Source organism: Solanum lycopersicum, chromosome 9, assembly GCF_036512215.1.
Source record: "Solanum lycopersicum chromosome 9, SLM_r2.1".
NCBI lineage: Eukaryota > Viridiplantae > Streptophyta > Magnoliopsida > Solanales > Solanaceae > Solanum > Solanum lycopersicum.
This window is the reverse complement of record NC_090808.1, coordinates 65,797,876-65,824,804: the sequence shown is the minus strand read 5'-3', so window position 1 is coordinate 65,824,804 and position 26,929 is coordinate 65,797,876. Positions and strand designations below refer to the sequence as shown.

At 28.8% G+C, this 26,929-nt stretch overlaps 3 protein-coding genes and 1 pseudogene across 3 annotated transcripts; all 4 read right to left on the bottom strand.

Annotated features, from left to right (window-relative positions):
• Positions 1-475: 475 nt before the first annotated feature.
• Positions 476-3,034, bottom strand: LOC101254638 (heat stress transcription factor A-6b). Its single transcript, XM_004247628.5, has 2 exons — positions 2,367-3,034; positions 476-1,561 (listed from the first exon to the last, which is right to left on the bottom strand). Exons 1-2 carry the CDS (start codon positions 2,652-2,654, stop codon positions 779-781), a joined length of 1,071 nt encoding a protein of 356 aa, XP_004247676.1. The 5' UTR covers positions 2,655-3,034; the 3' UTR covers positions 476-778.
• A 7,398-nt stretch (positions 3,035-10,432) lies between these two features.
• AnthOMT (flavonoid 3',5'-methyltransferase) lies at positions 10,433-13,958 on the bottom strand. The gene is given in 6 exon segments (NM_001302899.3): positions 10,433-10,934; positions 11,560-11,688; positions 12,199-12,343; positions 12,829-12,914; positions 13,631-13,711; positions 13,934-13,958. Coding segments are annotated over 5 exon segments (708 nt in total). The 5' UTR covers positions 13,685-13,711; positions 13,934-13,958; the 3' UTR covers positions 10,433-10,640.
• Positions 13,959-15,508: 1,550 nt separating this feature from the next.
• ARD (acireductone dioxygenase) lies at positions 15,509-20,178 on the bottom strand. The gene is given in 7 exon segments (NM_001331163.1): positions 15,509-15,828; positions 15,932-16,002; positions 16,146-16,270; positions 16,349-16,463; positions 16,573-16,667; positions 17,140-17,251; positions 20,128-20,178. Coding segments are annotated over 7 exon segments (603 nt in total). The 5' UTR covers positions 20,146-20,178; the 3' UTR covers positions 15,509-15,761.
• A 2,410-nt stretch (positions 20,179-22,588) lies between these two features.
• LOC101254337 (acireductone dioxygenase 2-like) lies at positions 22,589-24,877 on the bottom strand (annotated as a pseudogene).
• Between the last annotated feature and the right edge of the window lie 2,052 nt (positions 24,878-26,929).

Sequence of the window (26,929 nt, the reverse complement as noted above, 5' to 3'; positions counted from 1 at the left end):
ATGCTTTTACTCTAATTTTATAATCCCTCAATTATTATTATTCAAAAGAATCAAAGATTAATTTTTGAGCTTCATTAGGTACAAACAAAATCTCCCCTTTCTACCTTTTCATTGATAAATATCTCTCAATTTCTTTGATGAACTCAATTTATTAGAAATTAATATATCGTGTAACTCAGAAATTGTAGTGGAAAAGTAAGTATTTCATCGTCTTTAATATGAGGTCTTGTGTTTGAGTCTATTTAAGTATAAAGTCGCCTTTAGGACTTTCCGCTTTGAATAGAAAAAAAAATCGATTTAGGCTTGACCACCATGCATGACATGAGCTATCAAATTAGTCCCTTTCTTTTTAATTGTGATGTTTAAACTAGCTAGCTTACCATCTCAATTAATTTCATGGAATATTTGTTACTTTCCACCGATATATATATTTATATATATATAAGTGTTTAAATAGAAAAATAAGGGAGCAAAATAACAATGGACAAAGTACATTCAATAATGAAGAAAGGAAGTTGACCTTCCAAGAGTTTAAAGGAACATAAAACACTTGAGAATCATAAAATCAAAACTAAATTAACTTGTGGAGTATGTTACTTTCTTTTGCAAAAGAATTGCCATCCTCCCAAGTAATTAGCATCTAATAACTTGTCTTTCCATATTAGGTAGATCGTTGAACGCAAGATACTTTGCACACTAGACTTTTTCCTCGCAGTAGAACTAAAATCCAAATCATACAAAGGAAAAGAATGGAAAACTAATAGTAAAGTGATCTTTTTTAGTTTGGTGTAGAACCCAAAAATCCAAGCTGATGAGCCAAAACATCCACATGATCTTCCTCATTTTCTCCTTCTAGTAAATTGATCTCATCTTCAATACTTTCATTCAACAAACCCTCCCAAAATCCTTCATGATCAATAGATTTATCTTCAAAATTGATTGTGTTCTCACTTGGTCCTCCTTGCATGCTCATACCAAGTGATGTCTCCAATTCAAGATTATCAAATCCATTCATTTCACCATAATAATATTCATGAGGTTCCATCTTTATATTAAAATTTCCATCACTATTATTAAAACTATGGTCTAATTCTCCAACAATATTACTAGGACCTTGATGATGATCAATTTGTCTCCTTCTCTTATTCCTAATCTCTTCTTCAAGTTCCTTCCTTCTTTCCTTTTGTTGCATCATTTGCTCCAAAAACCTTGGATTCTGCATTGCTTTAGCCAAGAAATTCATCATTTGTTGTTGCTTTGCTTCTGTCCTCTTAAGCTTTTCTTCCATTGATTTGATGTGTGATTTTGTAGTCTGTTGATGTTGTTTAAGCTCCACCAATTCCATCATCAAATCTTTCTTCTCGCGCCTTAATCGATCAATCTCTCCATCTATCTCAAGCTTTCCCAATTCAATATAAGAGTCTATACCTTGATTTGAACCTTGTCCAGGATGGAAATTACTTGTTTTTCTCCTCCTAATTGTTTTCAAGAGATGCCTTTGCCCTCTCAAGAAACCTTCATGAGCAAACTCCCAATGGTCTGGATTAACCTTCCTAAATCCCTACATGATAATTCACATTGCTAGTAATATTTATCTATTGGAAGAAAAAGCAAAAAAAAAAAAAGGATCATAAAAAGCAATCATAATAGGATTTAACTTATATATACTGATCATAGTTGAGGTAATTTTATATTAATTGACTTGTTACAATCGTTATCTTTTAGTTGACATGATGGTATAAAATGTCTTTTACATAAATTGTCGTGGTATATATAATAATTGTACTCATAATAAAATTGTCTTTGTACATTCTACAAGAAATATTGTTAGCTAGGAGAAACTACATACACTAATGAAATGTTGTTACTGGACATAAGGTAATTGGAATTGGCTCATGAGTTTGGTAATGAATACTATACATAAGAGAATGTACATCTTTTTTTTGTTTTACAAGTGAAGATTTCACTTCCTTGATTAGTGATGGAGTTGTAGATACATGTGTATAAGAGTTCTCTAAACTTCTATGTTTTTCCATTTTAAAGTCAAATTTAATTTATTATTTCTCCACAATGTATACTTTAAACAAAAGAAACAAATCTAGTGCAACTTGCCAATAAAGGAAAAAATGAATCTAGTGCAAGTTGCAATTTCAAAATTCAAAATATTCACTAGAAGCTTCACAAACATGAGAAAATTCTAGAGCACTATAAATATCAACAATTATATAGTATATATCATTATGTAGAACACATCAAGCCTTTCTCTTTCTTGTTCCCTCTCTCTCTATATATATACGTATTTTGTGTGCTAGCTCATATATACTATTTTTGAGTTGGTTATAATAAGAAGATAAAATAATGCTTACATAAGTATTGAGCTGTCTGACAAAGCTTGAGAAATTGCTATGCTTGAAGTACCTTGGAAGTAGATTCATGGCAAAAGTTTGAGGATCCCAAACAATGAAACTATTATTACCTATACTCCAAGAAACAACATTATTGGTGTTTTGATCATCCACAAATTCATAAGTCTTTGTTAGAAATGGTGGAGGTCCATTCTCATGAAGCCCCTCCATTGGTTGAGGAATCCACATAGTAGGTTCATTAGATCTAGGGAACTCTTCTTTTATTGGGACACCAAAATTAGGATCCATATAAATCTTGATCTAACAAGGGGTGTACTAGAAAGTTAAATCTTGAATAAAGGAAAATATGTTTAATTAATATGTTTTGAAGTTCAAAGAGGGTGTTGCTAGCTAGTTACAACATCTTTGGGATTTTTAGGGTTTGGGAGTGAGGAGAATCAAGATTTAGATGAAAATGAGAAAAAGAAATAATTTTCCAAGAAAATGGAGGATATAGGAGAGGTAAAAAGAGTTTGTAAAATTAGATTTGGATTTAGATTTGGATGAGAAGGAGATGGAATATTAATATGTTGTATTAGTGGAGGTCAAGAGTGAGAGAGAAGAGAGAGATGTTAGGTCATAGTTTGATGAATATAGGTTTTGAAAATAATAATAATAGTTTATGGTATGGTCCTTAGATATTTTTAGTCCCTTTTAGCTTTTTTTTTTTTAATTTTAATATGGAGTAACCCTTTTGGGAAGGTCTTGGTAGGAGGAGAGTTTTATTTGTTTCATTGAACCTAAAATGGTAGATAAAAATTTGTACTAATCTAAATTTCTTTATAATTAGTTTGCATCTTTCTATTTCTGGTCAAAAGTAGTACTGTATTATACTCACTAACATCCAAAAATTTCTTCATAGTCTTAAACTATAAAATAATTCTTGACAGGAGGAAATTGAAACGTATTATGATTTCTTCTTTGTGAAGCAATTTGCATATAAAATTACTTTTCCAAATCAACCTTGCTTCTTTACAAAATTGACTATTTACAAAATTAACCATTACACTATATAGATAAGTGATTTCTTTCGACCGAGCCAGCTATCGAAAGTCTTACAAGCAATAAGCTAAACAAGTTAGAAGCTAAAGTGTAGATTATATGATTACTATGTGTTTGATACGTAGGAAAAATTTTTCTTTAAAATAATATAATAATTTTTAAATTTTATTTACGATATTTAATAAATAAATAAAATATTTTTGTCTCATGAATATCTATATTATAATCTCGAAAATATCATAAATATAGCGTGAGGTGGCATGAGGTGGTCAACACAGAAGTGAATCGTGCACCAATGTTAAGCTAAAAAAAGAGGTTCTAGCTAGGACTGAACCCTGGTCGCGTGGATGGATGTCTTAACATGTACCTACGATCCAAAGTACACCGTTATAACTATTAATTATATTTAGTTTATGCAAGTTTTTCAATCAGATATATATATATATATATACATATATATACATAATTTTTTTCAAAATTAAAAGGTGACATATACATGAATCCGCCTTTATCAAGGGGTGGTCCAGAGAGAGGAAGGGGGAGTGATCGAGAAGAGACGATGTGAAATTAAAATGTTATTTATAAAACTCGATATAATTTTACTTGAAATATTATTTTTCTAATTTTTAATTAACGATATTATTTAAAAAATAAATATTTCGAGCAGTCAAACAGAAATAAAAAAACGTCAAACTTATTTAAATTGAGGTGTAATATTTATTGGCATTCAAGCGTGTTTTTGAGTTTAGGTAACTTACTTCATTTTAATCCAAAATAAATTAATCGGAAAAACTCTGACATATATATTTTCAATAAATAAGAAGGCAATATTTGAAGACATAATAATATAAATTCATTAATGTAACCTTTATAAATACAACCAATTAAAATATTTCTTTATTACTTTATCACTATTTTTTAATTCTTTTTCAGCCAAACAGTGTATAAAATTCCAGAGATTTCTGGAGCTAGTTATTCATCTGGACCCCAGAAAAAAAAAACATTTAACTGGAAATTTTGTTCTCTTATGATATTATTACATATATCTTTTTCCTTAGTTTTTTTTTTTCACAAAATGGACCACTTGCAGATTTTAAGGTAGTGGATATGGGCAATTTGGCCTTGGAAATAAAAATTTCAGACGCAGTAACATTGTATAAATATTTATTATTATCGAAAGTTAAAGCGTATGATATTATCGATTAATAAAATTATGAGTACTACGACATAGCTATATTACCGTTAGAAAATAATATCTCATATAATTAAATTACAATATATAAAGTGATTAAATAACATATTATAAATATTTTTAATAGAATAAAATATTGTAATCTCTGATTTTAGATGTCTTGAAAAAATATGTTCCTAAGGTGCCCACATGTTTAAATCTTATTTTTTTAAAAATAACTTTTGTGAAATTCCTGACTCTGCCATTAACGAGTTACCTGCTCAAAATCGAGAATCTATGGAAATTAGGGACGAAAACAGATGAAGCTTTTGTTGTTTTTGACAGATTTAAATTAGAGATAAATGTCAAAAACACACCTAAATATTCACTTTTTTTGAGTTTCATACCTAAACTGTTGAAATTGTGAGTTTCATATATAAACTATCACTTTTTAGTTTGAGAAACACACCCCTAGGGTAGAAAAAATATTTTAGATTTTATTTCATAGAGAAAATATTATTTTTTTATAATAGTTTTTTAATTTTTAATTTTAACTAATATTAATAATTTATTTATTTTTTGTCAAAGTTGAATATTTTATCTATGTAGAGTGTGATACGGAAATTCTTTAAAGTAAAAAAGAAAGTGTATTACACATATCACGATGAGAATGATATAAAAGAGAGAGTTATGTTTCTCAAACTAAAAAAGTGATAGTTTAATTATGAAATTCAAACTTTCAATAATTGAAATAGAAAACTCAACAACACAATATAATTTAGATGTGTTTTTAACAATTATCTCTTTAAATTAATATTATATTTTATGAAAATATATTGCAAGTAAAATGTTGGTTGGAAATATCTTGGATATGTCCCAAAAGTAAGGGAAATATCTTGGCCACTGTACATTACTATAATATATATGTGTTAAATCAAAATAAAGTTTGAAGTGACAGGTGCTACTTTACGTTATTTTATATTATTAAAGGGTCCACTATCTTGATTGTAATAAACATCTAGAACTTGCATTTAGCAAATGATTATTTTTGCCTACTTTATAATAATATAAAATATAGTATAATACAATAACATAAAATATAATATTTTATCTGTTGGAAGAAAAAGATTTACTCAAAATTTTCGTTTTATTTTAATTGACGTGGTTCTTTTCTTCCCATTAAAAATTAATAATTCTTAAAACAATTGAGATTACTAGTTAATATCGTGGCAACTAATTTAAAGAAGGGTTTAGATAATATTGTTTGGTCTATAATTTGAATCTTAGTTGGTCTCATTTGTTAATCAAGTGAAGATATAAACTTTAATTATTTAAATTTCAGTTTTTAAGTTCGTTTAAAGATTTGTATATTAAATATTTAGTTTCTAAGTGCTATAAAGTGTATTTTTTTCATGTTACAACCACTTGATGTTTTTAATAGATCTAAATGCTTATGATCTTTAACAAAAATTTGATATAATTAAGATATTTATTTAGAGCGTTTATTAAAGATTATCGGAGAACTATTATCATTGTCCCGTCATTATTATTAATTATTATCTTATTCACCATGCATCACTCACAATTGTTATTCTCATTTACAATCATCATCATTTTTAATCAATACAATCTATTGTCACTGTTACTAATCACGATTTACAATCAACTGTTATTACTCATTGCCAATAACTCATAAAAATCATCAATCAATTTCGATAATGAAAGTATCTAGGGGTAATAATTCATTAAATCATTGAGATAATAATCAAATACGTACTTAATTTTTTATTTTCGGAGTTTCATATTTCACATGTCAATTGTTTTTCTTCTTCCAAGTGACCTATCACTATCCATTTATTAAAAACTATCTTGAATCTATTTACCTAAGTAGCAATCAATGAATCTCTTTTTCACATAAATTATCACACCATCTATTCAACTAAATATATTTTAGTACGTAAATAATGATAATTCAATATAAAAAAGGCACTCCAAAAAGAGGAAAATCTAAGGGGTGACGCAACACGAATATTAATAGCAACAATTATGAACCTAAACATTATGTTAAGTAACAAAAGTAAAAATAAAATAAAATAAATATGTCTACTTACAATCCAGAAAGAACAAAAGATGATCAAAAGTGTAATAATAATCATTAGTCAAATTGATGTAGAAAGTGCTAGTACTGCTAGTTGTTATGGGCACGGCCCAAAGCCCATAATTGGTCTTAGGTCCATAATATACATTATTTAATAAATTTATAAAAATTTATCATTATTCACTTATTTCTTTTCTCTTTTTTAATTTGAAATTCACCTAAAAATATGTATTTTCTCATCTTCAAAATTTATTAATATGAAAAGATGACAGGTCCTCCATCCGTTAAATTATTCTATTCTTGAATCAAAAGTATCAAATTTATATCATGAAATTGAAAATACAATATATATTTTTTTAACAAAAAGTATTATAAATATTTGTTAGATGCATATCTAAATTAATTAGATTTAATAAAAAGAAAAGTGTAACAACCAATGAACAAATAGTTATCTAACCCAAAAATGAATATGCATTCGAAAATCCTAAAACTTATGACAAATTTTATATGATAAGTTAGAAATTTCAATGTTAAAGAACTTTAAATGGTTGAAACTACCTAATTTAACTCTTCAATCAATATACAATCTACAATAATTTTATATATTTTCCCCTGATAATTATCTAAGCCAAAAAAACCTTGACAGGTATTACAACATTATTATTTATAACATATATCCACTAATCCAAAGATTTGATGGGAAGTGACAAACCTAATTGACTGAAAAAAAATAAATTAATATCAAATTAGGTAACTTTCACATATAGCAAATAAAAAATTATTATAACAAAGTTTGCATAATTGCGCTTTATAATATTTTATTTAAGATTTTCATATATGCATATTATAGCAAAATTTACATAATTACGTAATATTTTTTTTAGAAAAATAACTTAAATACACAACTATAATTTTTATATTCTCTAATTTTCCCTACTTTTTTTTAAATATTACATAATTCCTTTTTTTTTTTAATTTTAGTGTAAGTTTTAGATACATTACATTCTCTCTCCTATAATACACATTTACCCATTTTAATGCCTATTTTTTCTCCATTAAAACACTCAACCTCTTAAATCAGTTTTTGAATTTTGAATTTTATCCATTTAAACACTCAACCTTTTAAATCAGCTTTTTGATTTTGAATTATTAAATTTAATCAATTTTAAATAAAAGACCAAATTTTGAAATTTTGAATTTCAAAATTCAAAAAATTTGAAATTTAAAAAAGTAAAAATTTCAGGAAGCAGGACAACTTCTCTTAACTTCTACCGTTTTGTTCTCCATCAAGTTTCAGTTCTTTTTGCATGATCCTATGAATGTTAAGGTGGATTCAAACAAAGACTCTGGCTGTAAGAAGCTCAATTAATAGTCTCTTCGGCTGCTTTTCGTAAAGTTAACATTTTCTTTTTGTTCTACGTTAAGATGTAATCTGGATTTGATAATATTTCATTCTTTTACAGATCTGTACAAACTAGTCGTGCTAAACTTGGAAGGGTCTGTTGTTACTGCGTCATGTTTGGATTACCTCACAGGTCTGCTTTTACTGTTTTAATTTCCATGTTAACTTACTAGGCCTAGTTTGCGGGACAAACTTTATGAAGTAAAAGAGAATTTTTTGGGGAATTACTTCTCTATTCTGGGATTCCACGTTGTTGAAGTTTCTGATAGTCCGTTTATCATAATATAGCTCTCACTTCGTTGAAGTCGCTAAATGTCAATAGATCTCACCTTTTAGATGATGGATGTGAGAAGTTTTTGGATAAGTGGAAGACATTTGTTATCTGCCAAAAAGAACTGACTAAAGCAAAACCATTCCACATTGTTAGCCAACCGTTTTATATCTGCAGCACTCAGCAGTTTGAAAGAGTTAAATCTGGGATTTAACAATATCACAGATACATGAATTTGTTGTGTATCATAATATTTTAGATGGTGAATTGATACATGAATTTGTTGTGTATCATAATATTTTATATGTATCATGAAGTTTTGGAAATTGTTATAATGTATCATTCAATAAGTTTAGTAAATGTGTCATCAACTGTGCTTGATGATACATATAGAATCAGTGTGTACAGTGTTTAGTCAATGCATTGATACATGTAGTAGATATGTATCACATGTTTTGCATATAGTATGAATTCCTGAAAACTAATATCATGTATCAATAAGGTATTAGTTGTTTAGTTGATGTACTGATACATGTTTTGAAAATTGTTATAATGTATCATTCACTAAATTTAATAAATGCGTCATCAACTATACTTGATGATACATAGAGAATCAGTGTGTATATTGTTTAGTAGATGTTTCTGATACATGTATTAGATATGTATCACATGTTATAATGTTTTAGTTAATTCAATGATACATGTAGTAGACATGTATCACATGTTTTTCATGTAGTATGAATTTCTGAAAACTGAAACCATGTATCAGTAAGTTATTAGTTGTTTTATTTAGTATTTATATTTCAATATCGTTATAATTTGTTGTTTTATTTTCAAATTGCAGCCAATGAAGTACAAGATTAAAAAGATACCAACACATCCCATAAGGTTTGCTGTCAATTTTAACAACAATTTCCTAAAGGACAAGAATGTGATCAGATTCCAGGGGGAGGAGTATTCAGCAGACTGATTATGCAAGGAAACTGTACTGCATATAAATACCAGAGGCAGAAGCATCTCTAGCTTCCAAAGACCTTTACTTGCTTCAAATTCATACCCTTAGGTCTTGTAATTAGAGAAGTTGTTGCATTGTCTTTTTTATTCACTATGTAAGATTGTTTCTCGTGTTTTGTAGCTGTAGCATGTATAGACTTTTTGTAATTGATAGGAGTGTAGATAGTTATCATCTATTTGTTTTGTATTGAACACTATTGGATGAATAGAGTGCATCGTTCACAAAAAAAAGACAGATATTCAACCAAGCATAACATACATAAAATAAAAGCGAGAAACCCCAATATTCAATTATAACTAAAGAGAAACATTATATATTCTTATTGTCAAATTGACCGTAGTGTACTTTAAGGATTTCAAAGGATTCTTAGAAATGATCAACAATTATTTAAAGAAGCCAGATTGAAAAGATAAATAGACTTCAAAATAGATGATATAATCTTTGATTTTCAAAATTTGAAATTAATATCCAATTACGTGCTGATTTTATGGTGATTAATGATCTGTTACCTTAAATTAAGCTGTTTTAGTAACAACATTAATTGTATCATTTTTTCCCCATTTTTTTCTCAACAGTTTAAACTTAACATGTATCATTTACCATGTATCAGTAGAGTCTAAAGTATCACAGAACAACAAATTTAAGGAATTTTTTGTAAATACTAAATTTATCGGGACAGAATGTAATTATTGAATTACACTATGAGATTTCTTAAATTTTTACTTTTTTTTTAGGTTTGAGATGAATATAGAAATAGGACAGATCCCAAGGCCCACCTCCCCATCAAGGTTATAACAAAAGCCAATTAAGAGACATTCTATTATATATTCAGTATTAGTTGATCATTTTTTATTTATAAAATATTTAAAAAATTATAAATAAAAAAAATTAATTAATAATATCTTAATTTAGTAAGCTGATTAGTTAATCTAGAAGAAAGGAAGTAGTATTATTTTTTCTTAATTAAAATTGCAGTTGGAAGTTAATAAATTGAGTTACCTTGGAACTAATTAAATTTCACTTTTTAAAAAGAATTAGAATTTGCAAGTGAAAATCGAGTTATTTTTATTCAATCAAGATAATTTTTAACATTTCAAGACATTATAAGAAAAGTCGAAATACAAACGCATAATAATATCGTTCCTGCCTCCCTTTTTGACTGATGAACGAACAACAACAACAACAACAAAAAAGTCTCTTCTACTAAACAAAACCATGCCCCATTTTTAGTTGATACACTAAATAACAATAAAATCAATTACGCCTCAGTTTCAAACTAGTAGAGACGGCGACAAAGGGTAAGTCCATCACCAATTGAAAGTTGAGACATTTCAATTCTAGGATCATTAGCTAAAAAAGTGTTGATCTCCCTAACAACTCCTCTCAATGCCTTTAATCCTGGTGGCATAGGATCATCCTCTGAAAGTGCAACTGTCCCAAACCATAAAGTGTTATCATAGCCAACTACTCCTCCAACTTTCACCAATTTTAGTACAATCTCATGGTATTTCAAATAGTTCTCTTTATCAGCATCAATGAATATGAAATCAAATGTCCCTTCTTCTTTTTCCTGTTTTTGATGTAAAGACATTCAACATTGATTAACTAGCACACATAACAAAAAATGGGAAAATTACGCGGAATAGCAAAAATTTAGCGTATATTAGCTATTAGGTATCATAGCTATAGTTAAAGAAAATTGTAATTCACGCTTATCGTTTCCTCAAGTTTTGTGATTCGTCTGATTTGTATAAATCTAGAATTTTGTATATGCTCACCCTAGCTATTTGTATGCGATTTATGAGAAATTCATAATAAATTACCCTATTTATAAATTGATAAATGAAATATACAAAAGGAGTTCTGAAAAATTTCTAAATGTATAGATATAGAATATGTATGTACTTGTCCTATTTGTATATTCGCAAGCGAAATATACAAACTGACAAACCGCAGTCTCCATAGCGATCGGAACTATAGCTATGAAGCCCAATCACCAAAACTATAGTCATAGAGTCTTATTATGTCTATTATGTTTGCTATTTCTAATATTTTCATTAAAAAGGCTAATAGGAAGAAATCTAATTAATAGATTATACATCATCCCTCACGAACCAACTTTAGGCCTTAAACAATATACATATTTAGAAACTACATAAAAAAAAAATATTTCGAAAAAAGGTATGAATCCATACGTTGAGGAGTTTTTCAAGAACAGGCAGGGCCTGTGATTGAATGAATTGAATCTTATGCTCCACACCAGCCTTCTTAATAAATGGCAATCCAACTTCATATGCATCTTTATCTGGATCAATTGCTATTACCTGTGTATCAAAAAAAGTTTTAATAATTTGTGATATACTTGTGAAAACATATCTGAATTACCATTTTTTTGTGATCCATCACCATTTGTATATTTAAACACATTTCAGCTATCAGTTATTCTCTTGTAGTACGTTAAGGATACTAATAGTTTATGAAATAGGCAGTGGCGTAGCCACATAGTGATAAGGGTGTTCAATTAGACACTTTATATCGGAAAAAATAGCATGTATACAAGTAAAATGATACACATAATAATTAAAATAACATATTTTGAATATCCTTAACATAACAAACTGCTATTTGTGAATACCCTTTATGAAATTTCTGGCTCCATCCCTGAAAATAAGGAACAACTGATAGCTGATATGTGTTTTAATACCTAGATGATGCTCGTTGAGATGAAAAAAGGGAACAACTGACGATAATTGGAGTATGAAATTCGCGAAAAGAATGATATTCTCAAATGTGTTTTTGACGATTAACTCAGATGATGTGATTATGATACTCACTTTCCCATCTTCAGGCAAAGCAAGAGCTGTAGTTAGAAGAGAGTAGCCGGTGAAAACTCCAATCTCCATTGTCTTCTTGGCATTCATGATCTTTAGAAGCATCGAAAGAAATTGGCCTTCATCTCGAGGCACACCCATCAAGCTCCTGTATGTAAAAATAATAGTTGACAAATGTATATATGTTGTATATTAAGAATGAATATACATATTCAGGGTATATACTTAGGAATTTTCAGTCTTAATCACTAAACTAAACCTCTAATCAGTGTTAAAAGCTGTTAAAACTTATATACATATTTATCAATGAATTCTTTTTACACTAGTCATCAAAGTTATCTATAGCCTACAAGCGTTAATTAAGAAATGTATCATCGATCTAATTCAACCTAAAAGTTAATTCAACAGATTAGAATTACTCGAGCCATATGAAGAAATTAAACCACTTATTCCCTTCTCCATCGATGTGAGACTTCTTTAAATTATTACTTATCATTTGTCCTGAAAATTACATATAATTACTTTATAAGTTTATTCTTATAAATTATTTTTATACCCTGTTAATGCACAAAAAATTAAATTCATAATGCAAACATTCCATGGATTTAATAAGATCCAAAAATTAGGACTTACACTATTTTATACTTATCGAATGAGACTTGTGTGAGTTCTTTTAGTAGCTCATGCTCTCTTGGATACACACTGGTTTCCAAAATATACTACAGTCAAATGTAAAAAAATAACATGTTAGAAAATCAGGATAACATTGGTTTTGTAGGCTTTTTATATTATTTTTGTGTTTGTTTACGAGATATCTTTATTTTTACACATAAAGAGATTAGAAAAGATTATTTTTTGTCTAAATAGTTAAGAGATCTCATTTTCTCGAAATTTAGTTATATTATAGCTATATTTATAGAGGTGATAAGCAAATATAATGAGTCAAATCTAGAAGGTCCAACGGGCTGAGTTAATTAATGGGCTAAAAATCTAATCTGCTCAAAGTTTGTTTGGATCAATATGTATCGGGTCAAAATGATTTTTTTAAGTAAATAAGGGAAAATTTTAAAAAAAAAATGACTAATGTTTAGAGCAAACCAATTAGAAATCTATATAGAGGAGAGAGGCGAACAGGATTATTGAGACAGAGCACCGCGAGAGCTGGAGTGGATGAGAGAGAAGAGATTATATAAATATAAATTGTATTCGATAAATACAAATTATATTAACGAATATAATCGGATACAATTTGTATCATTTTGTATTTATTTTCATTGGCGATATATAAATAAAGAGTTACATTTGATACGAGTATTTTCCGCTTTTTTTTTGGCTGTGCACAATTGATACTATCGAAAGAATAATGTCTATGTTTTGCAGTATCATATAAAATATAGAGAAAGGCGAGCGAGATTCCGAGAAAATTGAAACTGACCTTCTTGAGGGCTTCACTTCGCAGAATAGAGCCATGTCCACTTTTCTCTGCCATTGATTTAATATAAAGTCCTCACAAATTCTAAGAAGAAAAAAAAGGTCATCAGTGTCGATTTACATATATATTTTAATTCCTTTTTATATATTATACATCACTAAAATTATTTAAAAGATATCTACAATTATCCTCATGAAAAAGTGATATTTTATAATCTTAAATAAAATAAAGTTATATGATAATAATAAGTAATGTGAACAATGGTGTGATTTTTATTTTAAAAATTTTATAAGAGAAAAATCTTACCAAAAGTGGAGTACAAAATGAGCTTATCTAAAAGAAAAAAAAAAGATACTTCTTATAGAAAAAAAATATGGCAGAGAGAATTTTTTTTTTAAAAAAAAATTATAAGAAAAAGAGTGGGGAAGTGAGTGGTAGTTGCTAAGCACGCAGTCTTTCGTACTTACCGGTCAACAACCTAACTTATCTAGTTTATTCACTATTAGTTAGTTAAATTATTATTTTCTTAATTAAATATTTTAATTGAGTTTTGAATATGAAAAAAATCATTACTAAAGAATATTATCTTAAATAAATCTATTCGATGTGAATCGAGATTAATTAATTTTAATGTAAATATAAAAAACTGACTAGTTTTTTTGGTGACCACCTTATTGGTAGGTTTACTTACCATGCCGAAACAATAAAAGGAGAGGTATAAAAAAATGTTAGTCTGAATGAGTCCCTATTTGATGTATCGGGATGTAATATATTGTGACATGTGTTTCTTGTATCAGCATATATAATGTGTTGAGATATCAAACATTTATCTTGTCTTGTATCAACACATGTAATGTGTCAGACATTAGATATGTGTGGTATATATATCAACAAAGATAATGTATTAGTACGCTCGAAATTTTCAAATCTTCGCATGTGTATATATATATATATATATATATATATGAGTAACATCAAGTCTTTCTCTTTCTTATTCCCCTATATATATTGAAAATCTCATTAAATTAGTACCTTGTTAATTAAGATAATATTTCTCCGGTCCCAACTTAGGTTAACGGAAAAAATCATTCATTTCGATAAAATAATAAGATAATATAATTTCAAAAGATCTCTATCTAAATGTATGATATAATAATAATCTTTTAAAAGTATAAATATACCTAAACAGGTGAGATATGATTCTATTGTGTTCTATTTTTTGTTAAAATGTTAAATCTAGTTGAAGCTTATCTTTAACTTTTTTTTATTGCATCCAAAAGTTCCAATGTTTTTTTTTGAACTGCACCATAAAATTGTGAAGAGTTGTAGATGCGTTAAATGTTTCCTTAACTTTAACTAGCTCCAAAGATATTGTATTATATTTAATATTATCTTTTTCAATGATATCCACAATTTCTTCTAAACTCCGGACCTCTAAACATTTATCATTTTTCATCACTGTGGTAACCTAGATCCTTAAGCATGACCTTAAGTTCACGAATAATATTTTCACAAGTGTGTTCATTCACGTTATTTGAGATTTCATCTCTTAAGAATTTTAAGGTGTTACTTTGGTTACAATACTAGTTTTAAGGTTACGAGAGATGAGTATAAATTAATTCTTTAAAGATTTGTGGAAGATAAATAACAAAATGAGAAGATTTTAAGGAATGAAATCTTGTTTAATGTCGGAACGTGGGTTGTTCTTTTTCAATTTACCGATTTAGAGGATTGTTAGGGCAGAAATAATAAGGAACGAACAAATGTCATTGTGAAACTTATTTTTCCTACGACATTAAGTTTCCTCAACAAAAAAAAATCAAAAAAATTTACCAGGGAAAAATTATTTTCCTCCATAACAAACACATACAACCAACAAAAAAAAGAAATTGCAACTAAATTACAAGCAGAAATAGGAAATATTGGATTACTTGACAAGAACAAAGCACCTAAAATCACATAACAAATTCCACTTGCATATAAACAATCAATCTCCCATAGGGGGTGATTTATTTAGTGCCACAATACAACATTAAACATGCTTAGTAAGGCACACATCAAGAACAGCAAAGCCACCATATGGTAATATTTATTACAATCTAGTACGATTTCAAATTCCTCTCCTATAGTTGATTTAAGCAGCAGCATTAACAGCACGACCAGCGCCATCTGCGTTGACAAACGTCTCAACATATTCTTGCCTGCATGTAAAAGACGTTCATAAGCTTCCACGTTCAAAGATTGTATCTGGTTATCCAACTAAAACAAATGACTAGATAGTATAGCGAGGGTCTAGAGATAAACCTTGCGGGGAGATGATCATGTGGACGATTGTATGGAGTCCAAATTGGGTCACCAACAAAGAGACGCATTGCCTACAAAAACCATTACTCTAATCAAATATACTGTGCAAGAAGTGCAATCGAGCACAAGTGCCAAAACTGTGTCTCCAAAGGAGGCAACGATGAAAATATTACAGCATTAACTACATATTTTCATGTATGCTTTTAGGAAGTACCTTAATGTAGTTGCTTGAATCAAGCGTGAAGCGGTGATAGATTCCAGCAGGAAGAACAATCATTCCACCTTTCTTTACCCAGACGCGAATCCAGCTCTCATTCACATCGCGGACATCAAAGTAACCTACACCCAGAAGTATTTATTTAGCAACAGTAGTAGGAAGGTGGAATAGAAAAATCCAATCATAAACTGCAATCTTACCACTTCCTGCAACAGCGTAACGGATCTCCTCGTCGGTGTGCAGGTGTTCTTCAAAAAAGTTCTTGATTTTCTCCTCGTAATTCGGTAGTTTCTCAGGGCAAACCTCACAGAAATCCTGAAGTAAATATGAACCCATAAAACTTCAGTACTCATAAATAATAAAAAAGGGACCAAGTTGTATCTATATTACTGATGAAAGGTCTCAATTTGTAACTTTAACATACAATGTATGAATATCCACGATCTTCCCGAATTTTCTTCAACTCCTCATCAGTCTCATAATTGTCAGCATCAAGTCTCCAGCTGAGCACTCCAAGTTCTGAAATTTTGACAAAGTAATTAAGAAGGGAATACAGAGGCAGGACACATCCAGCAATCAACTTATAAGTTGTAAAAGCACTTGGTTCATTACTTTATTCCTTGTTCATCATATGATTAGGACAAGTGACAACATTAGAATTTGGAGAAATGATAAAATTATCAATGTGGGATTCTCATCCACCAATGGCTACATTCAAAAGATCTTCACCTATTCAATTTCTAACACCAAAATACCAAGAGAGTTAACAACAAATTAGATTATCAGTATCAATTGAAAAGTAATTTACCTACTTAACCAGAATTTACAAATGAGGAGATCCTTATTCACAGAATCCCAAAATTTATCAGGAAGTTTAAAGGGAAGACAAACTGCCAGAAACTAGCGATTTCTTTTTGTGTGGGAGGTGAAAGGGGATTTTCTATTCCGCATAGATAATTTTTATATGTATAATGTTTAGCCTGATCGTTACCAGCCAGCTTGTCAAGAGACACAAATTCCTTTGGCTCACGGTGATGAGGAAGCCTCTGGTCCTCATCGTTGTCATCCATGTACCATGCCTGTATGACATCCTCTCTTGGATCCTGCAGGAATTGACAAAACAAAAACAACATGTGAATGATTCTCCATTTCCTTCTCCAACTAACCAATTTTATGGTAATCTAAATTTCTACACTTTGTTTTTATGTGTAAGGATTCATTCAAAAACAGCATTATAATCATTCTTTCTTAGCAAATGTAGGGGGGCAAGTAACTCCAACAAAGTAACAAATCATATATGATTAACATGTCAAACTAAAAGCCCAAAAGGTATAACCACATGTATTGATAGTAACATCGTGAAAGTAAAAGTATACAGTTAAGCTTCCCGACCCTAACCCTGAACCAGAAAAATTTGGCAAGGAAAAATTTGGCAAGCGTAAACCCAACTAGTCTTTGTTCTCCATTTAAATAAGATTGCCTAAGAATGTTTTGATGCATTTTGTTTTTCGTTTTTGGTGTCCACTCTAAAAAAGTATTAAAAGTTCTTCACTGAGGAAACTCGAGAGGAGCTAACTCTATTAGAATAAATGCAAAACCACAACCAGTTACTTCAACTGAGCAAAAAATTTATCATGTCCTTCAGATTGGGCGTCAATGCTCTATGCAAGTTCAGACAGTTTCATATGAGATAGGCTTTCAGGTTCTTCAAGGTTATGCTTCTTGAATGCTTATTCTGAAAAATCCAAAACATCTAGCGGAGAAAAAATAGCATCAAACAAAAGCCGAAGTAAAATTAACTATCACAAAGTTCATTTGAAGTAATCAATCATCATAATGTTTCCAGGGTTTGTACTCTGCAAGGCCACTTCATCGTAGTGTCTCTAGTGGTATGAGACCTCATATTAATGCCTCAAAGAGAGGGAAGGTAGTGGTGTTCTGGGGCCAATACTTACGACCAACCGCAGCCCTTGAAAACTCGGGGATAATGGACCTGTCCCTGTACCTGATCCATTTAAATACCAAGCTTAATTCGCATGGCTTAAGGCTCGAACTTGTGACATAAGCCACAAATCCCTCATCAACCTTTGCCTCATGAACTAAGCCCTGCTGGGGGGCTTATTTAGCACTTTCTCCCCGGTTTGAGTTGAATAAATTCACATTCCACTCTCTTGTATGGACAGGGAAGATCATCATTTTAAGAAACCATAGCTTCACCCAAGGCAACAACCAAATGATCAAGTAATAGGACAATACAAGTATCAATAGACCACGACAAGCCAATTTTGTTCTACCAACCCTCCTATAACCATAAATTTACAAACCCCCTTTTGTCCAGAACTTGTATCATTTTATTAGTGTCTGTTGCGACATTTTACTTGGATCGCTCAGCTTTAAGCAGGACAGTTTTCAGTTTTCACTGCAAAAGTTGTCTATATTCTGTAAAGGGGTTTGCAACAAACACAATAGAAGTCGATCCAAAAATAGATAATATTTTAAAATTATATAGTCAATGTCCCCATGATGCACTGAAGTGATTTCATGGACATTACAGACATTGCTAAAAACCACTATATTTTGAAAAATAACAAATTCTTTTGGATTAATTTTCTAATTACGCGCATCTTATTACAAGATCCATCTCGTTCATAAATTGATCCACTTCCATTAACTTCTTCATGGAAGTACACCTAATTTTGCTTTGTTTATCATCTCCTAAAACCAGAACTCCTTTATTGATCCATAATGACTTCCATCAGGACAATAAAATAGAAAATAGAATACTTATCAACTTTCCTATAGTCAAGATTGTTTATTTTTACAATAAAATAGATAATAGAATAGCTTTCAACTTTCCAGTAGTCAACATTGTTTATCTTTACAATAAAATATATAATAAGAGTAGTTCTCAAATTTCCTATAGTCACACTGTTTATTTTTAGCAATTAAACAAAACTCCTTGAGTACAGAGGTTGAGGAAAGCTGTTACACGTCGGTTTTTGATTCAAAGTTTGTGCAATTAGTTTGGATTTTTGATTCAACGTTTGTGTAATTACTTAATCATATCACTCTTCCTAGAAAGTAGGTGTAGTTTTCAGGCGTTTTTTTAGGTGTAATCAATTGATTTATTTATGGTTATTTCACATCTATTACAAAAAAACTAAACCCCTTGAGTCGCGTCAACTCCAGATTTGCTCCGTTGAAAACACCTCCTACCCCAATAGCAACATCGTCTATGTCTATCCATAAGCACAATATATACCTAGCAAACTATAACCTTTTTATCCACAGAATAAACAATTGCAAGTCAGACAACTTGAATACCATAAAATATTTCATAAAATGTAAAAACAAGACGTTTTCCTTGAGCCAAGGGTCTATTAGAACCAACCTCTCTACTTCTAATCCTCCCTACCACTCACTTTGTAAGACTAAACTAGGTATGTTATCGTAAAATAGAAAAAGGGAACTTAAAAAATCATTAACTAAGGCTAAGTTGGGTATATCAAACATGATACAAAATCCAAATAGAAAACAAAACTGATCAAACCCTTTACAGAATCCAAAAAAATCAAAATTAAGCAAAGAAAATACAACCCAACTTGCAAAATCCTACCTTTATTATGGGTATAAACAAACAAAAAAACGAATATATTTATTTATGCGTAACAAATAAGCACAAAATTCAAACAGTACACAATCAAACCCTTTACACAATCCAAAAATCAAACTACCAATCAATCTTATACTTCTATAACAAATCTAATTTACCAGTAAAGATCGGAACTTCAATATACATCATAAAAAATTACACAACACCCAAAAACTTAAAACTATCACAGAAAACGAAAATTCAATTCAAAAGCAGATCAAATTACTTCCCAGGAAAAAACAAATACAAGAAAAATCAATACCCACAAAGAAAAACTTAACGAAAATTCAGAATATAAAAATTGAAAATCAAAGTAAATTTACATACCTTTGCAATGGAACCCATTTTTTTTTTTCTCAATTTCAGAGAGCTACAAAAATGTCATAAATAAGACAGAGAAAATAATAGAACCCTCCTTAAATCTGGGTCTCACGTTTTTCTTGCGTATAACTTGTGAAAAGACTAAATTAACCTTTTTGTTTATATATCTAAAATATGTGATGTGTCCAGGTTAAATGAATTTACGAATTTGAGGGTAGATGAATTTGAGGGTGTTTTCGTCATTTGGTGTGTGCAATGGTAGGTAGGAAGGGAATACTGGAAATCTCATAGGTATTTTATCCCAATGACAACACCATACATGTTTTTTATTTATTTTTATTACTCCATTTTTCTATATTTAGTTGTTCACTTTAGAAAAGATAAATATATTAAGATAATAATAATTAACATAGTAAGTTACAATTTATTAAATATGGTTTCAAAAAGGATGAATTAAAAGTTAAAATTTTTCAAGAAGTTTAAGTTAGAATGTAATAGAATTTTTGTTTTGTCTTTTTTTGATTTGTCAAAATAGACAAGTAAATAAGGACATCTAAAAGAGGAAATATGGACAAGTAAATAGGGATCGAGGAGGGAGTATTTTTTAACACCATACATGTTTAATGCCAAATACTCCTATTTTTTATATTATTAGTACTAAGATCTTCATTGAATATTTTTATAAATAAAAAATGATAAAAAAGAAAATGCTTAGGCTAATATTTTTAAGTGATTCACTTCTATATATAGTGATGAAAATTTATGAACATAAATTAAAATTTGAATTGATAGTATCTGATAGGAATATGCGCTCATATGCTCAATTGAAATAAGCCGTAATTCAAATGTGTAAAGGTTTTAGGGTTGTTGATGTATTATTATGTTATTAACAACTAATGAAATGTATTCAAGATCTTGACTAATTTAAGTTTGAAACATCTTTCATATTCAATTAGTTTTTTCCTTTTTGGTCCAAGTTCAATTAGTTTTTTCCTTTTTGGTCCAAGTTCCATAAAATTTTATTGATTTTGAAAAATGGAATTGCAATTGTATAATCATATTTCAACTGAATGTTTCTCTTTGCAATCTATCAAAATTTACATTGACCTAAAGTAGTTGACAATGTCATTACCACTTTTATCACACATGAGAGTATGTTTTTGTACTAGTAATATTTATTAAAACAAAATGAGTTGTTATTCTTCATGCTTGAAACTTAATTAATTCGGCTTTTGATTTCAAATCTTCAAAATGATAACCTCATTCATTACGATACATACGATAACAATCAAAAACATATCAATCAATCAAATACCATATGCAATTTTTAAATAAATTTCGTTTAACAAGCCATAAAAATTTGTTCAAAACACATTTTTAGAGGCCATAAGCTCAAGAACTAGCTAACATTGGCCCATTACATTTTTTACTCATCATATTATATCGCCCATTCATAAATGGACAACTTTCACATATAGCAAACAAAAAATTCATATTTGTATAATATAGAAAACTTTGCATAATTGCGCTCCATAGCAAACATAAAAACTGTATAATTCACTATACATATACTAGTGTATAATTCGCTGGCCTACATTGTATAATTCGCTGGCCTATTTCGCTACAATTGTATAATTTGCTTTGCATATAGTTGAATCGAATTAAAATGTATGTATATTGCATAATTATAAGTTTATAGCAAAAAGATATATGTTTTTCTCGCTTTATACAAAAACAGAAACACAATATATACACTTCTGTTGTATAAAGTTAGAGAAAATTGTATTTCACTGCAATTGTATAATTCGTTGGCCTTTTTCTTTGCAATTTTTGAAGTAAAATGTTTGTAAATTGTATAATTAAGTGTATAACACGAAGATATACATTTTTGCATGTGTATATACAATTTTCTCTCGCTTTATACAAAACAGAAACAGAATTATACACTTTTGTGTATAAAGCGAGAGAGGCGAGCGAGAATGGAGAGTGGCGAGCGAGATTCCTGGGAGAGAGACGCTGGCAAATTTTAGATAATGTTTACTATGGAGCACAATTAAACCAAACCCTAGCTATTCTATTTAATTTAGGTTATTAGTTTACTATTTTATACAATTTTCCCTTCATAAATTAGAGTATCACAGTATCACTAAATGAGAAAAAAATAAAGAGAACTAATCAAGTGGATGTATTCTTTCTAGTACCTTTTTCTAAAAAAGGAAACAAATAATTGATCATTAAAATAATAATCAAAAAATATATTTTTTATATATCTATGCATGGTATACATAAAATATATACTTGTGACAAAAAATAGTGAAGTATATATATTTAATTCGATCAATCAAATTCAAATAGAAAAATAGGAAAAAGAAATCCTATACTCATAGATCACACTATGATTGCAAATATCAATGAATATTTCACTCAACAGGTAAACAAATTTAGTAATTTACCATTACTCAAAAATTTTGAGCAATTATTCATATGTTAGAATTATTCAGAAAAAAAATGAGGTAAATTAAATACGGCCTAGGCATATTTAAAATTCGTCAACTCTGTCAATAATATTATCATTAATTACATGATGAGCAGTGTTTTCCCTTAATCCAAAAATTTCAACATATTGTTTCCTGCAAATAAAAATTAATTCTTAGTGTTAATTAATGCACAAAACCATTTTCAATTATTGGAAAAATAAAAAATAAAAGGTGTGTGTATTAAAAATCTTGCAGGGAGATTATCTGCATCTGGACGATAGTACGCAGTCCAAATAGGGTCAGCAGCAAACGGGCCTATGGTCGACGAAAATTAATCAGTAGCAAAATTAGAAATTTATATAAAATTATTAAAAAAAATTATAATTGTAAAACTAGAGTACAATAAGTAACCCTCGTGGTCCATCCCTCAAACCCATATATAACTATTCTTTCATACTAGAATTTTTAGATGGACAATAAGCGCAGATATGAGCGAAAGGATTAACATCAAAATTTAAGGGTATTTTTAAGTTAAAAGATGGATGTCAGGATATTTTAAGTGCGAAAAGTGTATGAATGATTATTTTGTACCAATTCAAATACTTGAAGAATATTTTAAACCCTTCTCTGTTGAAAATATAACCAATTTTTTTTTAACCCACCTTAATGTAATTGCTTGTATCTAGTGTAAAGCAATGATAAATTCCAGAAGGCACAACAATCAATCCACCTTTCTTCACCCAAATACGAATCCAAACATCATTATAATCTCAAACATCAAAATAACCTAAAACAAAAGAGTACATATTTTAATTTAAAAAGGCCTTAAATACTCTATCTAATAGTATAAATTCGTAATATATATATATATATATTACATATGGCACATTAATTAATTTTGCAAATAATGTCCAATATTCAATGAAATCTAACAGTACCACTTCCTTCAAGACAGTAACGAACTTCCTCGTCAATGTGCAAATGTCCTTCAAAGAATTTTTTAATCATATCCTCATATATAATTCCATAATTTTTCGGGAAAACTTCAATACTATCCTGAAAAAATAAATATATGTGAGTTTTTTATCATAGTTTATTATGATTTTTTTAAAAAAGATAATAATTTTCTCAAAGTTCAACTCTGAAAAAAAAAATTATTTTTTTCATAAATCAACAATGTTCGAGTTGATTGAAAAAAAAAAAAGAGAACTAATTTAAAAATAGACAAATTTTAAACTTTAATCCATATATATTATATGTAAAAAATCAATATACCATGTAAAGATAACCACGTGTTTCTCGAATTTTATTCAATTCTTCATGATTCTCATATTTATCAGCATCAAGTCTCCAGCTAAGCACTCCAAGCTTTGAAAATATCACGTACGTAATAAATTTCAAAATGTCATCATTCTTTTTTAGTATAATGAAAAGTAGTGGCGGATATAGGAATTTAAGGTTGTGGATGCTCTAAAGTGAAAATATTAAAAATATGTGTTTACAGTGAGATTTGAACCTTGGTACAATAACACTCTTAAATACCCATCCAGGAGCCATTGGGCCAACTGAATCATTTATTCATTGGGTGCTTTATGTCAATTTTATACAAATATCTATCAATTTCTACATAGATATATATATTCCGTAACAAAGTCAATGGATGCTCGAGCACCCGGCGGACACCATGTGGGTCCGCCTCTGATAATAAGCTAAAAAAACTTATTATCATATCAATTGAAACAGAGAAAATAATGTATATTTACCAGTGAGCTTGTCAAGAGACTCAAAGTTCTTGGGTTCGCAATGATGAGGAAGCCTTTGATTGTCATCACTATCATCCATGTACCATGCTTCTATGACTTCATCTCTAGGATCCTTAGTATGATATTCTTCTTCTTCATAAACATGACCAATTACACCCATTCCGAAAAAGAAGGCCACTATAAATATAAAAATGTGAAAGAAGTGTAACAAACGATAGAGATGAATGTTTCTTTAAACATCCTAAATAACTGAGTTAGATTCAGTATCCATTATATGGTATCAAAGTAAGAATCTTCTCAATTCTCGTTTTGAATGTTGAACCTTCATATTAAATTGTTCATGCTCCAGATGTTAAACCTTAAACGTGCAAAGAAGACTCACATCTTTAATGTTACGCTTTCATATTAAAATTACTCACATCCTAAACGTGAGAGGAATGTAAAGAAGTTCCACATCAAAATTCTCATTTTTGATGTTGCCCTTTTTTACTATATTTTGTGACTAAAATGATTATATATCCCATCTTATTAAAATTCAATTGCATGAAAAAAGATTCGATGTTGACTTTATTTATCTACAGACTAGTATAGTTTACAATAGAAATTATTGAGAAATAAGATTACATAATAAACATTATAACAAGCATCAACAAACTATACAACTCCCATAATAATAATTCTAGAAAATTTGTATATCCCTACCTAGAACAACAAATATAATATTATTATAAATATAAAAAACGATTATTTTCAAAAAAATATATGTCACTTACATACCTTTTCAATTGAAACCATTCCTTATTTGTTCAAATCTGATAATAATGGATGGTACTATAAGAATATATATAGTAAAACCATTTTTAAGTCAATGTCCATGGTCTTTTTTTTTCCACAAGTGGAATGTCCATGGTGTACTTCTTTAAATTCCAAAGGCCGGTCACATAATTATTAAAAAATAACAAAAATTTGTGTCACTATTCGTCTAAGTCAAGAGACTTTTCCATTTTACGAGGTTAGTTGGGTGTGAAATTTAGTTTTTTATTATAACCAGTGTCTTTTTTTTTTATATATATAAAAAAAGGTATATTAGTTTCAGTATTAGGTATAATATACATACACATATACAAGTTTATAAATGGCTATGATTTAAAGTATAATTATGAAACACAACTATAGTTTGCATATTGTTGTATGAGAGATACATTACATGTGTTAATGAACGAATTGTATTCAGACATAGAAATGAGAATCAACACATATAGTATAAGTTGAAAATGTATGAAGATATTGTATAATTGCAAGTGTGCATATTTGCTATAAAACTCAAAATATAACTACGTTTCTAGTCTTCTAAAACTATAGCTATATATCATAAGTACGCTCTAAATATTTATCACGTCACATAATTTTTCACTATTTTTATTTTTTCGACCGAATTCTATGAAGAATCGATCGACAAAAACTGCTAACCGGGTTATCATAGCCCATTGGAAACTTTTAATATTTGTATTAAGTATTTAAACACTATTTAAGTGGAGGTGGGAAATCAATATATATATATAAATGAGGACCATAGAGGAGGTGATGTGGCACCTCTATATGGCCTCCATTTGCATTTAGTTTTTTTCATCTTTTTTTTTTAAATTTAATTATTATATATCATAAAAAATTACTTAAATTTATTATTAATAGTGGGTCATTTATAACAAAAACTCTTCATATTTTTTATTTATTTATCTCACTTATAATTAAAAGAGAAACATAATTTATTTATTTTTGACTTTTTTTAATTTAAATTAATTATTTTATTGTAAAAATATATTACTTCATTTATACAAATATACAAATAAATACTTTATTAATGTATGAACATTTATAATAATAAAAAAGTTCTATATTTTTTTTTCTATTTGTTTATCTCACTTCTAATCATGAAATTATAGTATTATTTTTTTACATTTTAAGTATTTTTATTTTTATTTTTGAATTTATTCACTAAGAGTTACTACCCATGACTTGCCCTTCTTTAATTTTTACTTTTAATAATATTCATGGTTCTCATAATTTTTATATTCATAACCTCCAATTTAAATTTATAAGTTTATGTGTCTTATGAAATTTCTTTATTTTGCCTATAAATTTATATTAGTTTAATGAAGATTCACTTTCACAATTATTCTTTCTTTTTTCATCATATACGTTTGATCTATAACAAAAAAAAAGTACATGAAGGTAAGAAATATTTCATTGAACTTTTTATTTTTTATTTCCTCTATTTTTGTCTATAAATTCGTATTTGATTTGTGAAGGAAACTAACATGTAACCAAAAAAAAAGTACATGAAGTTAATCAATATATCATTCTCAGGTCCTTATTTTTTTCATTCCCTTTATTTTGTCTACATAGATTCATATTTATTTTCATGAAGATTCACATACAAAGTTATAATTTCTCTTCTCCATAATACTTGTTTGTGAATTAGCTAACATGTAACAAAAAAAAGTATATGAAGGTAAGATATATTTCATTCTTAAGTCTTTCTTTTATTTTTATGGACTTAGACATGCT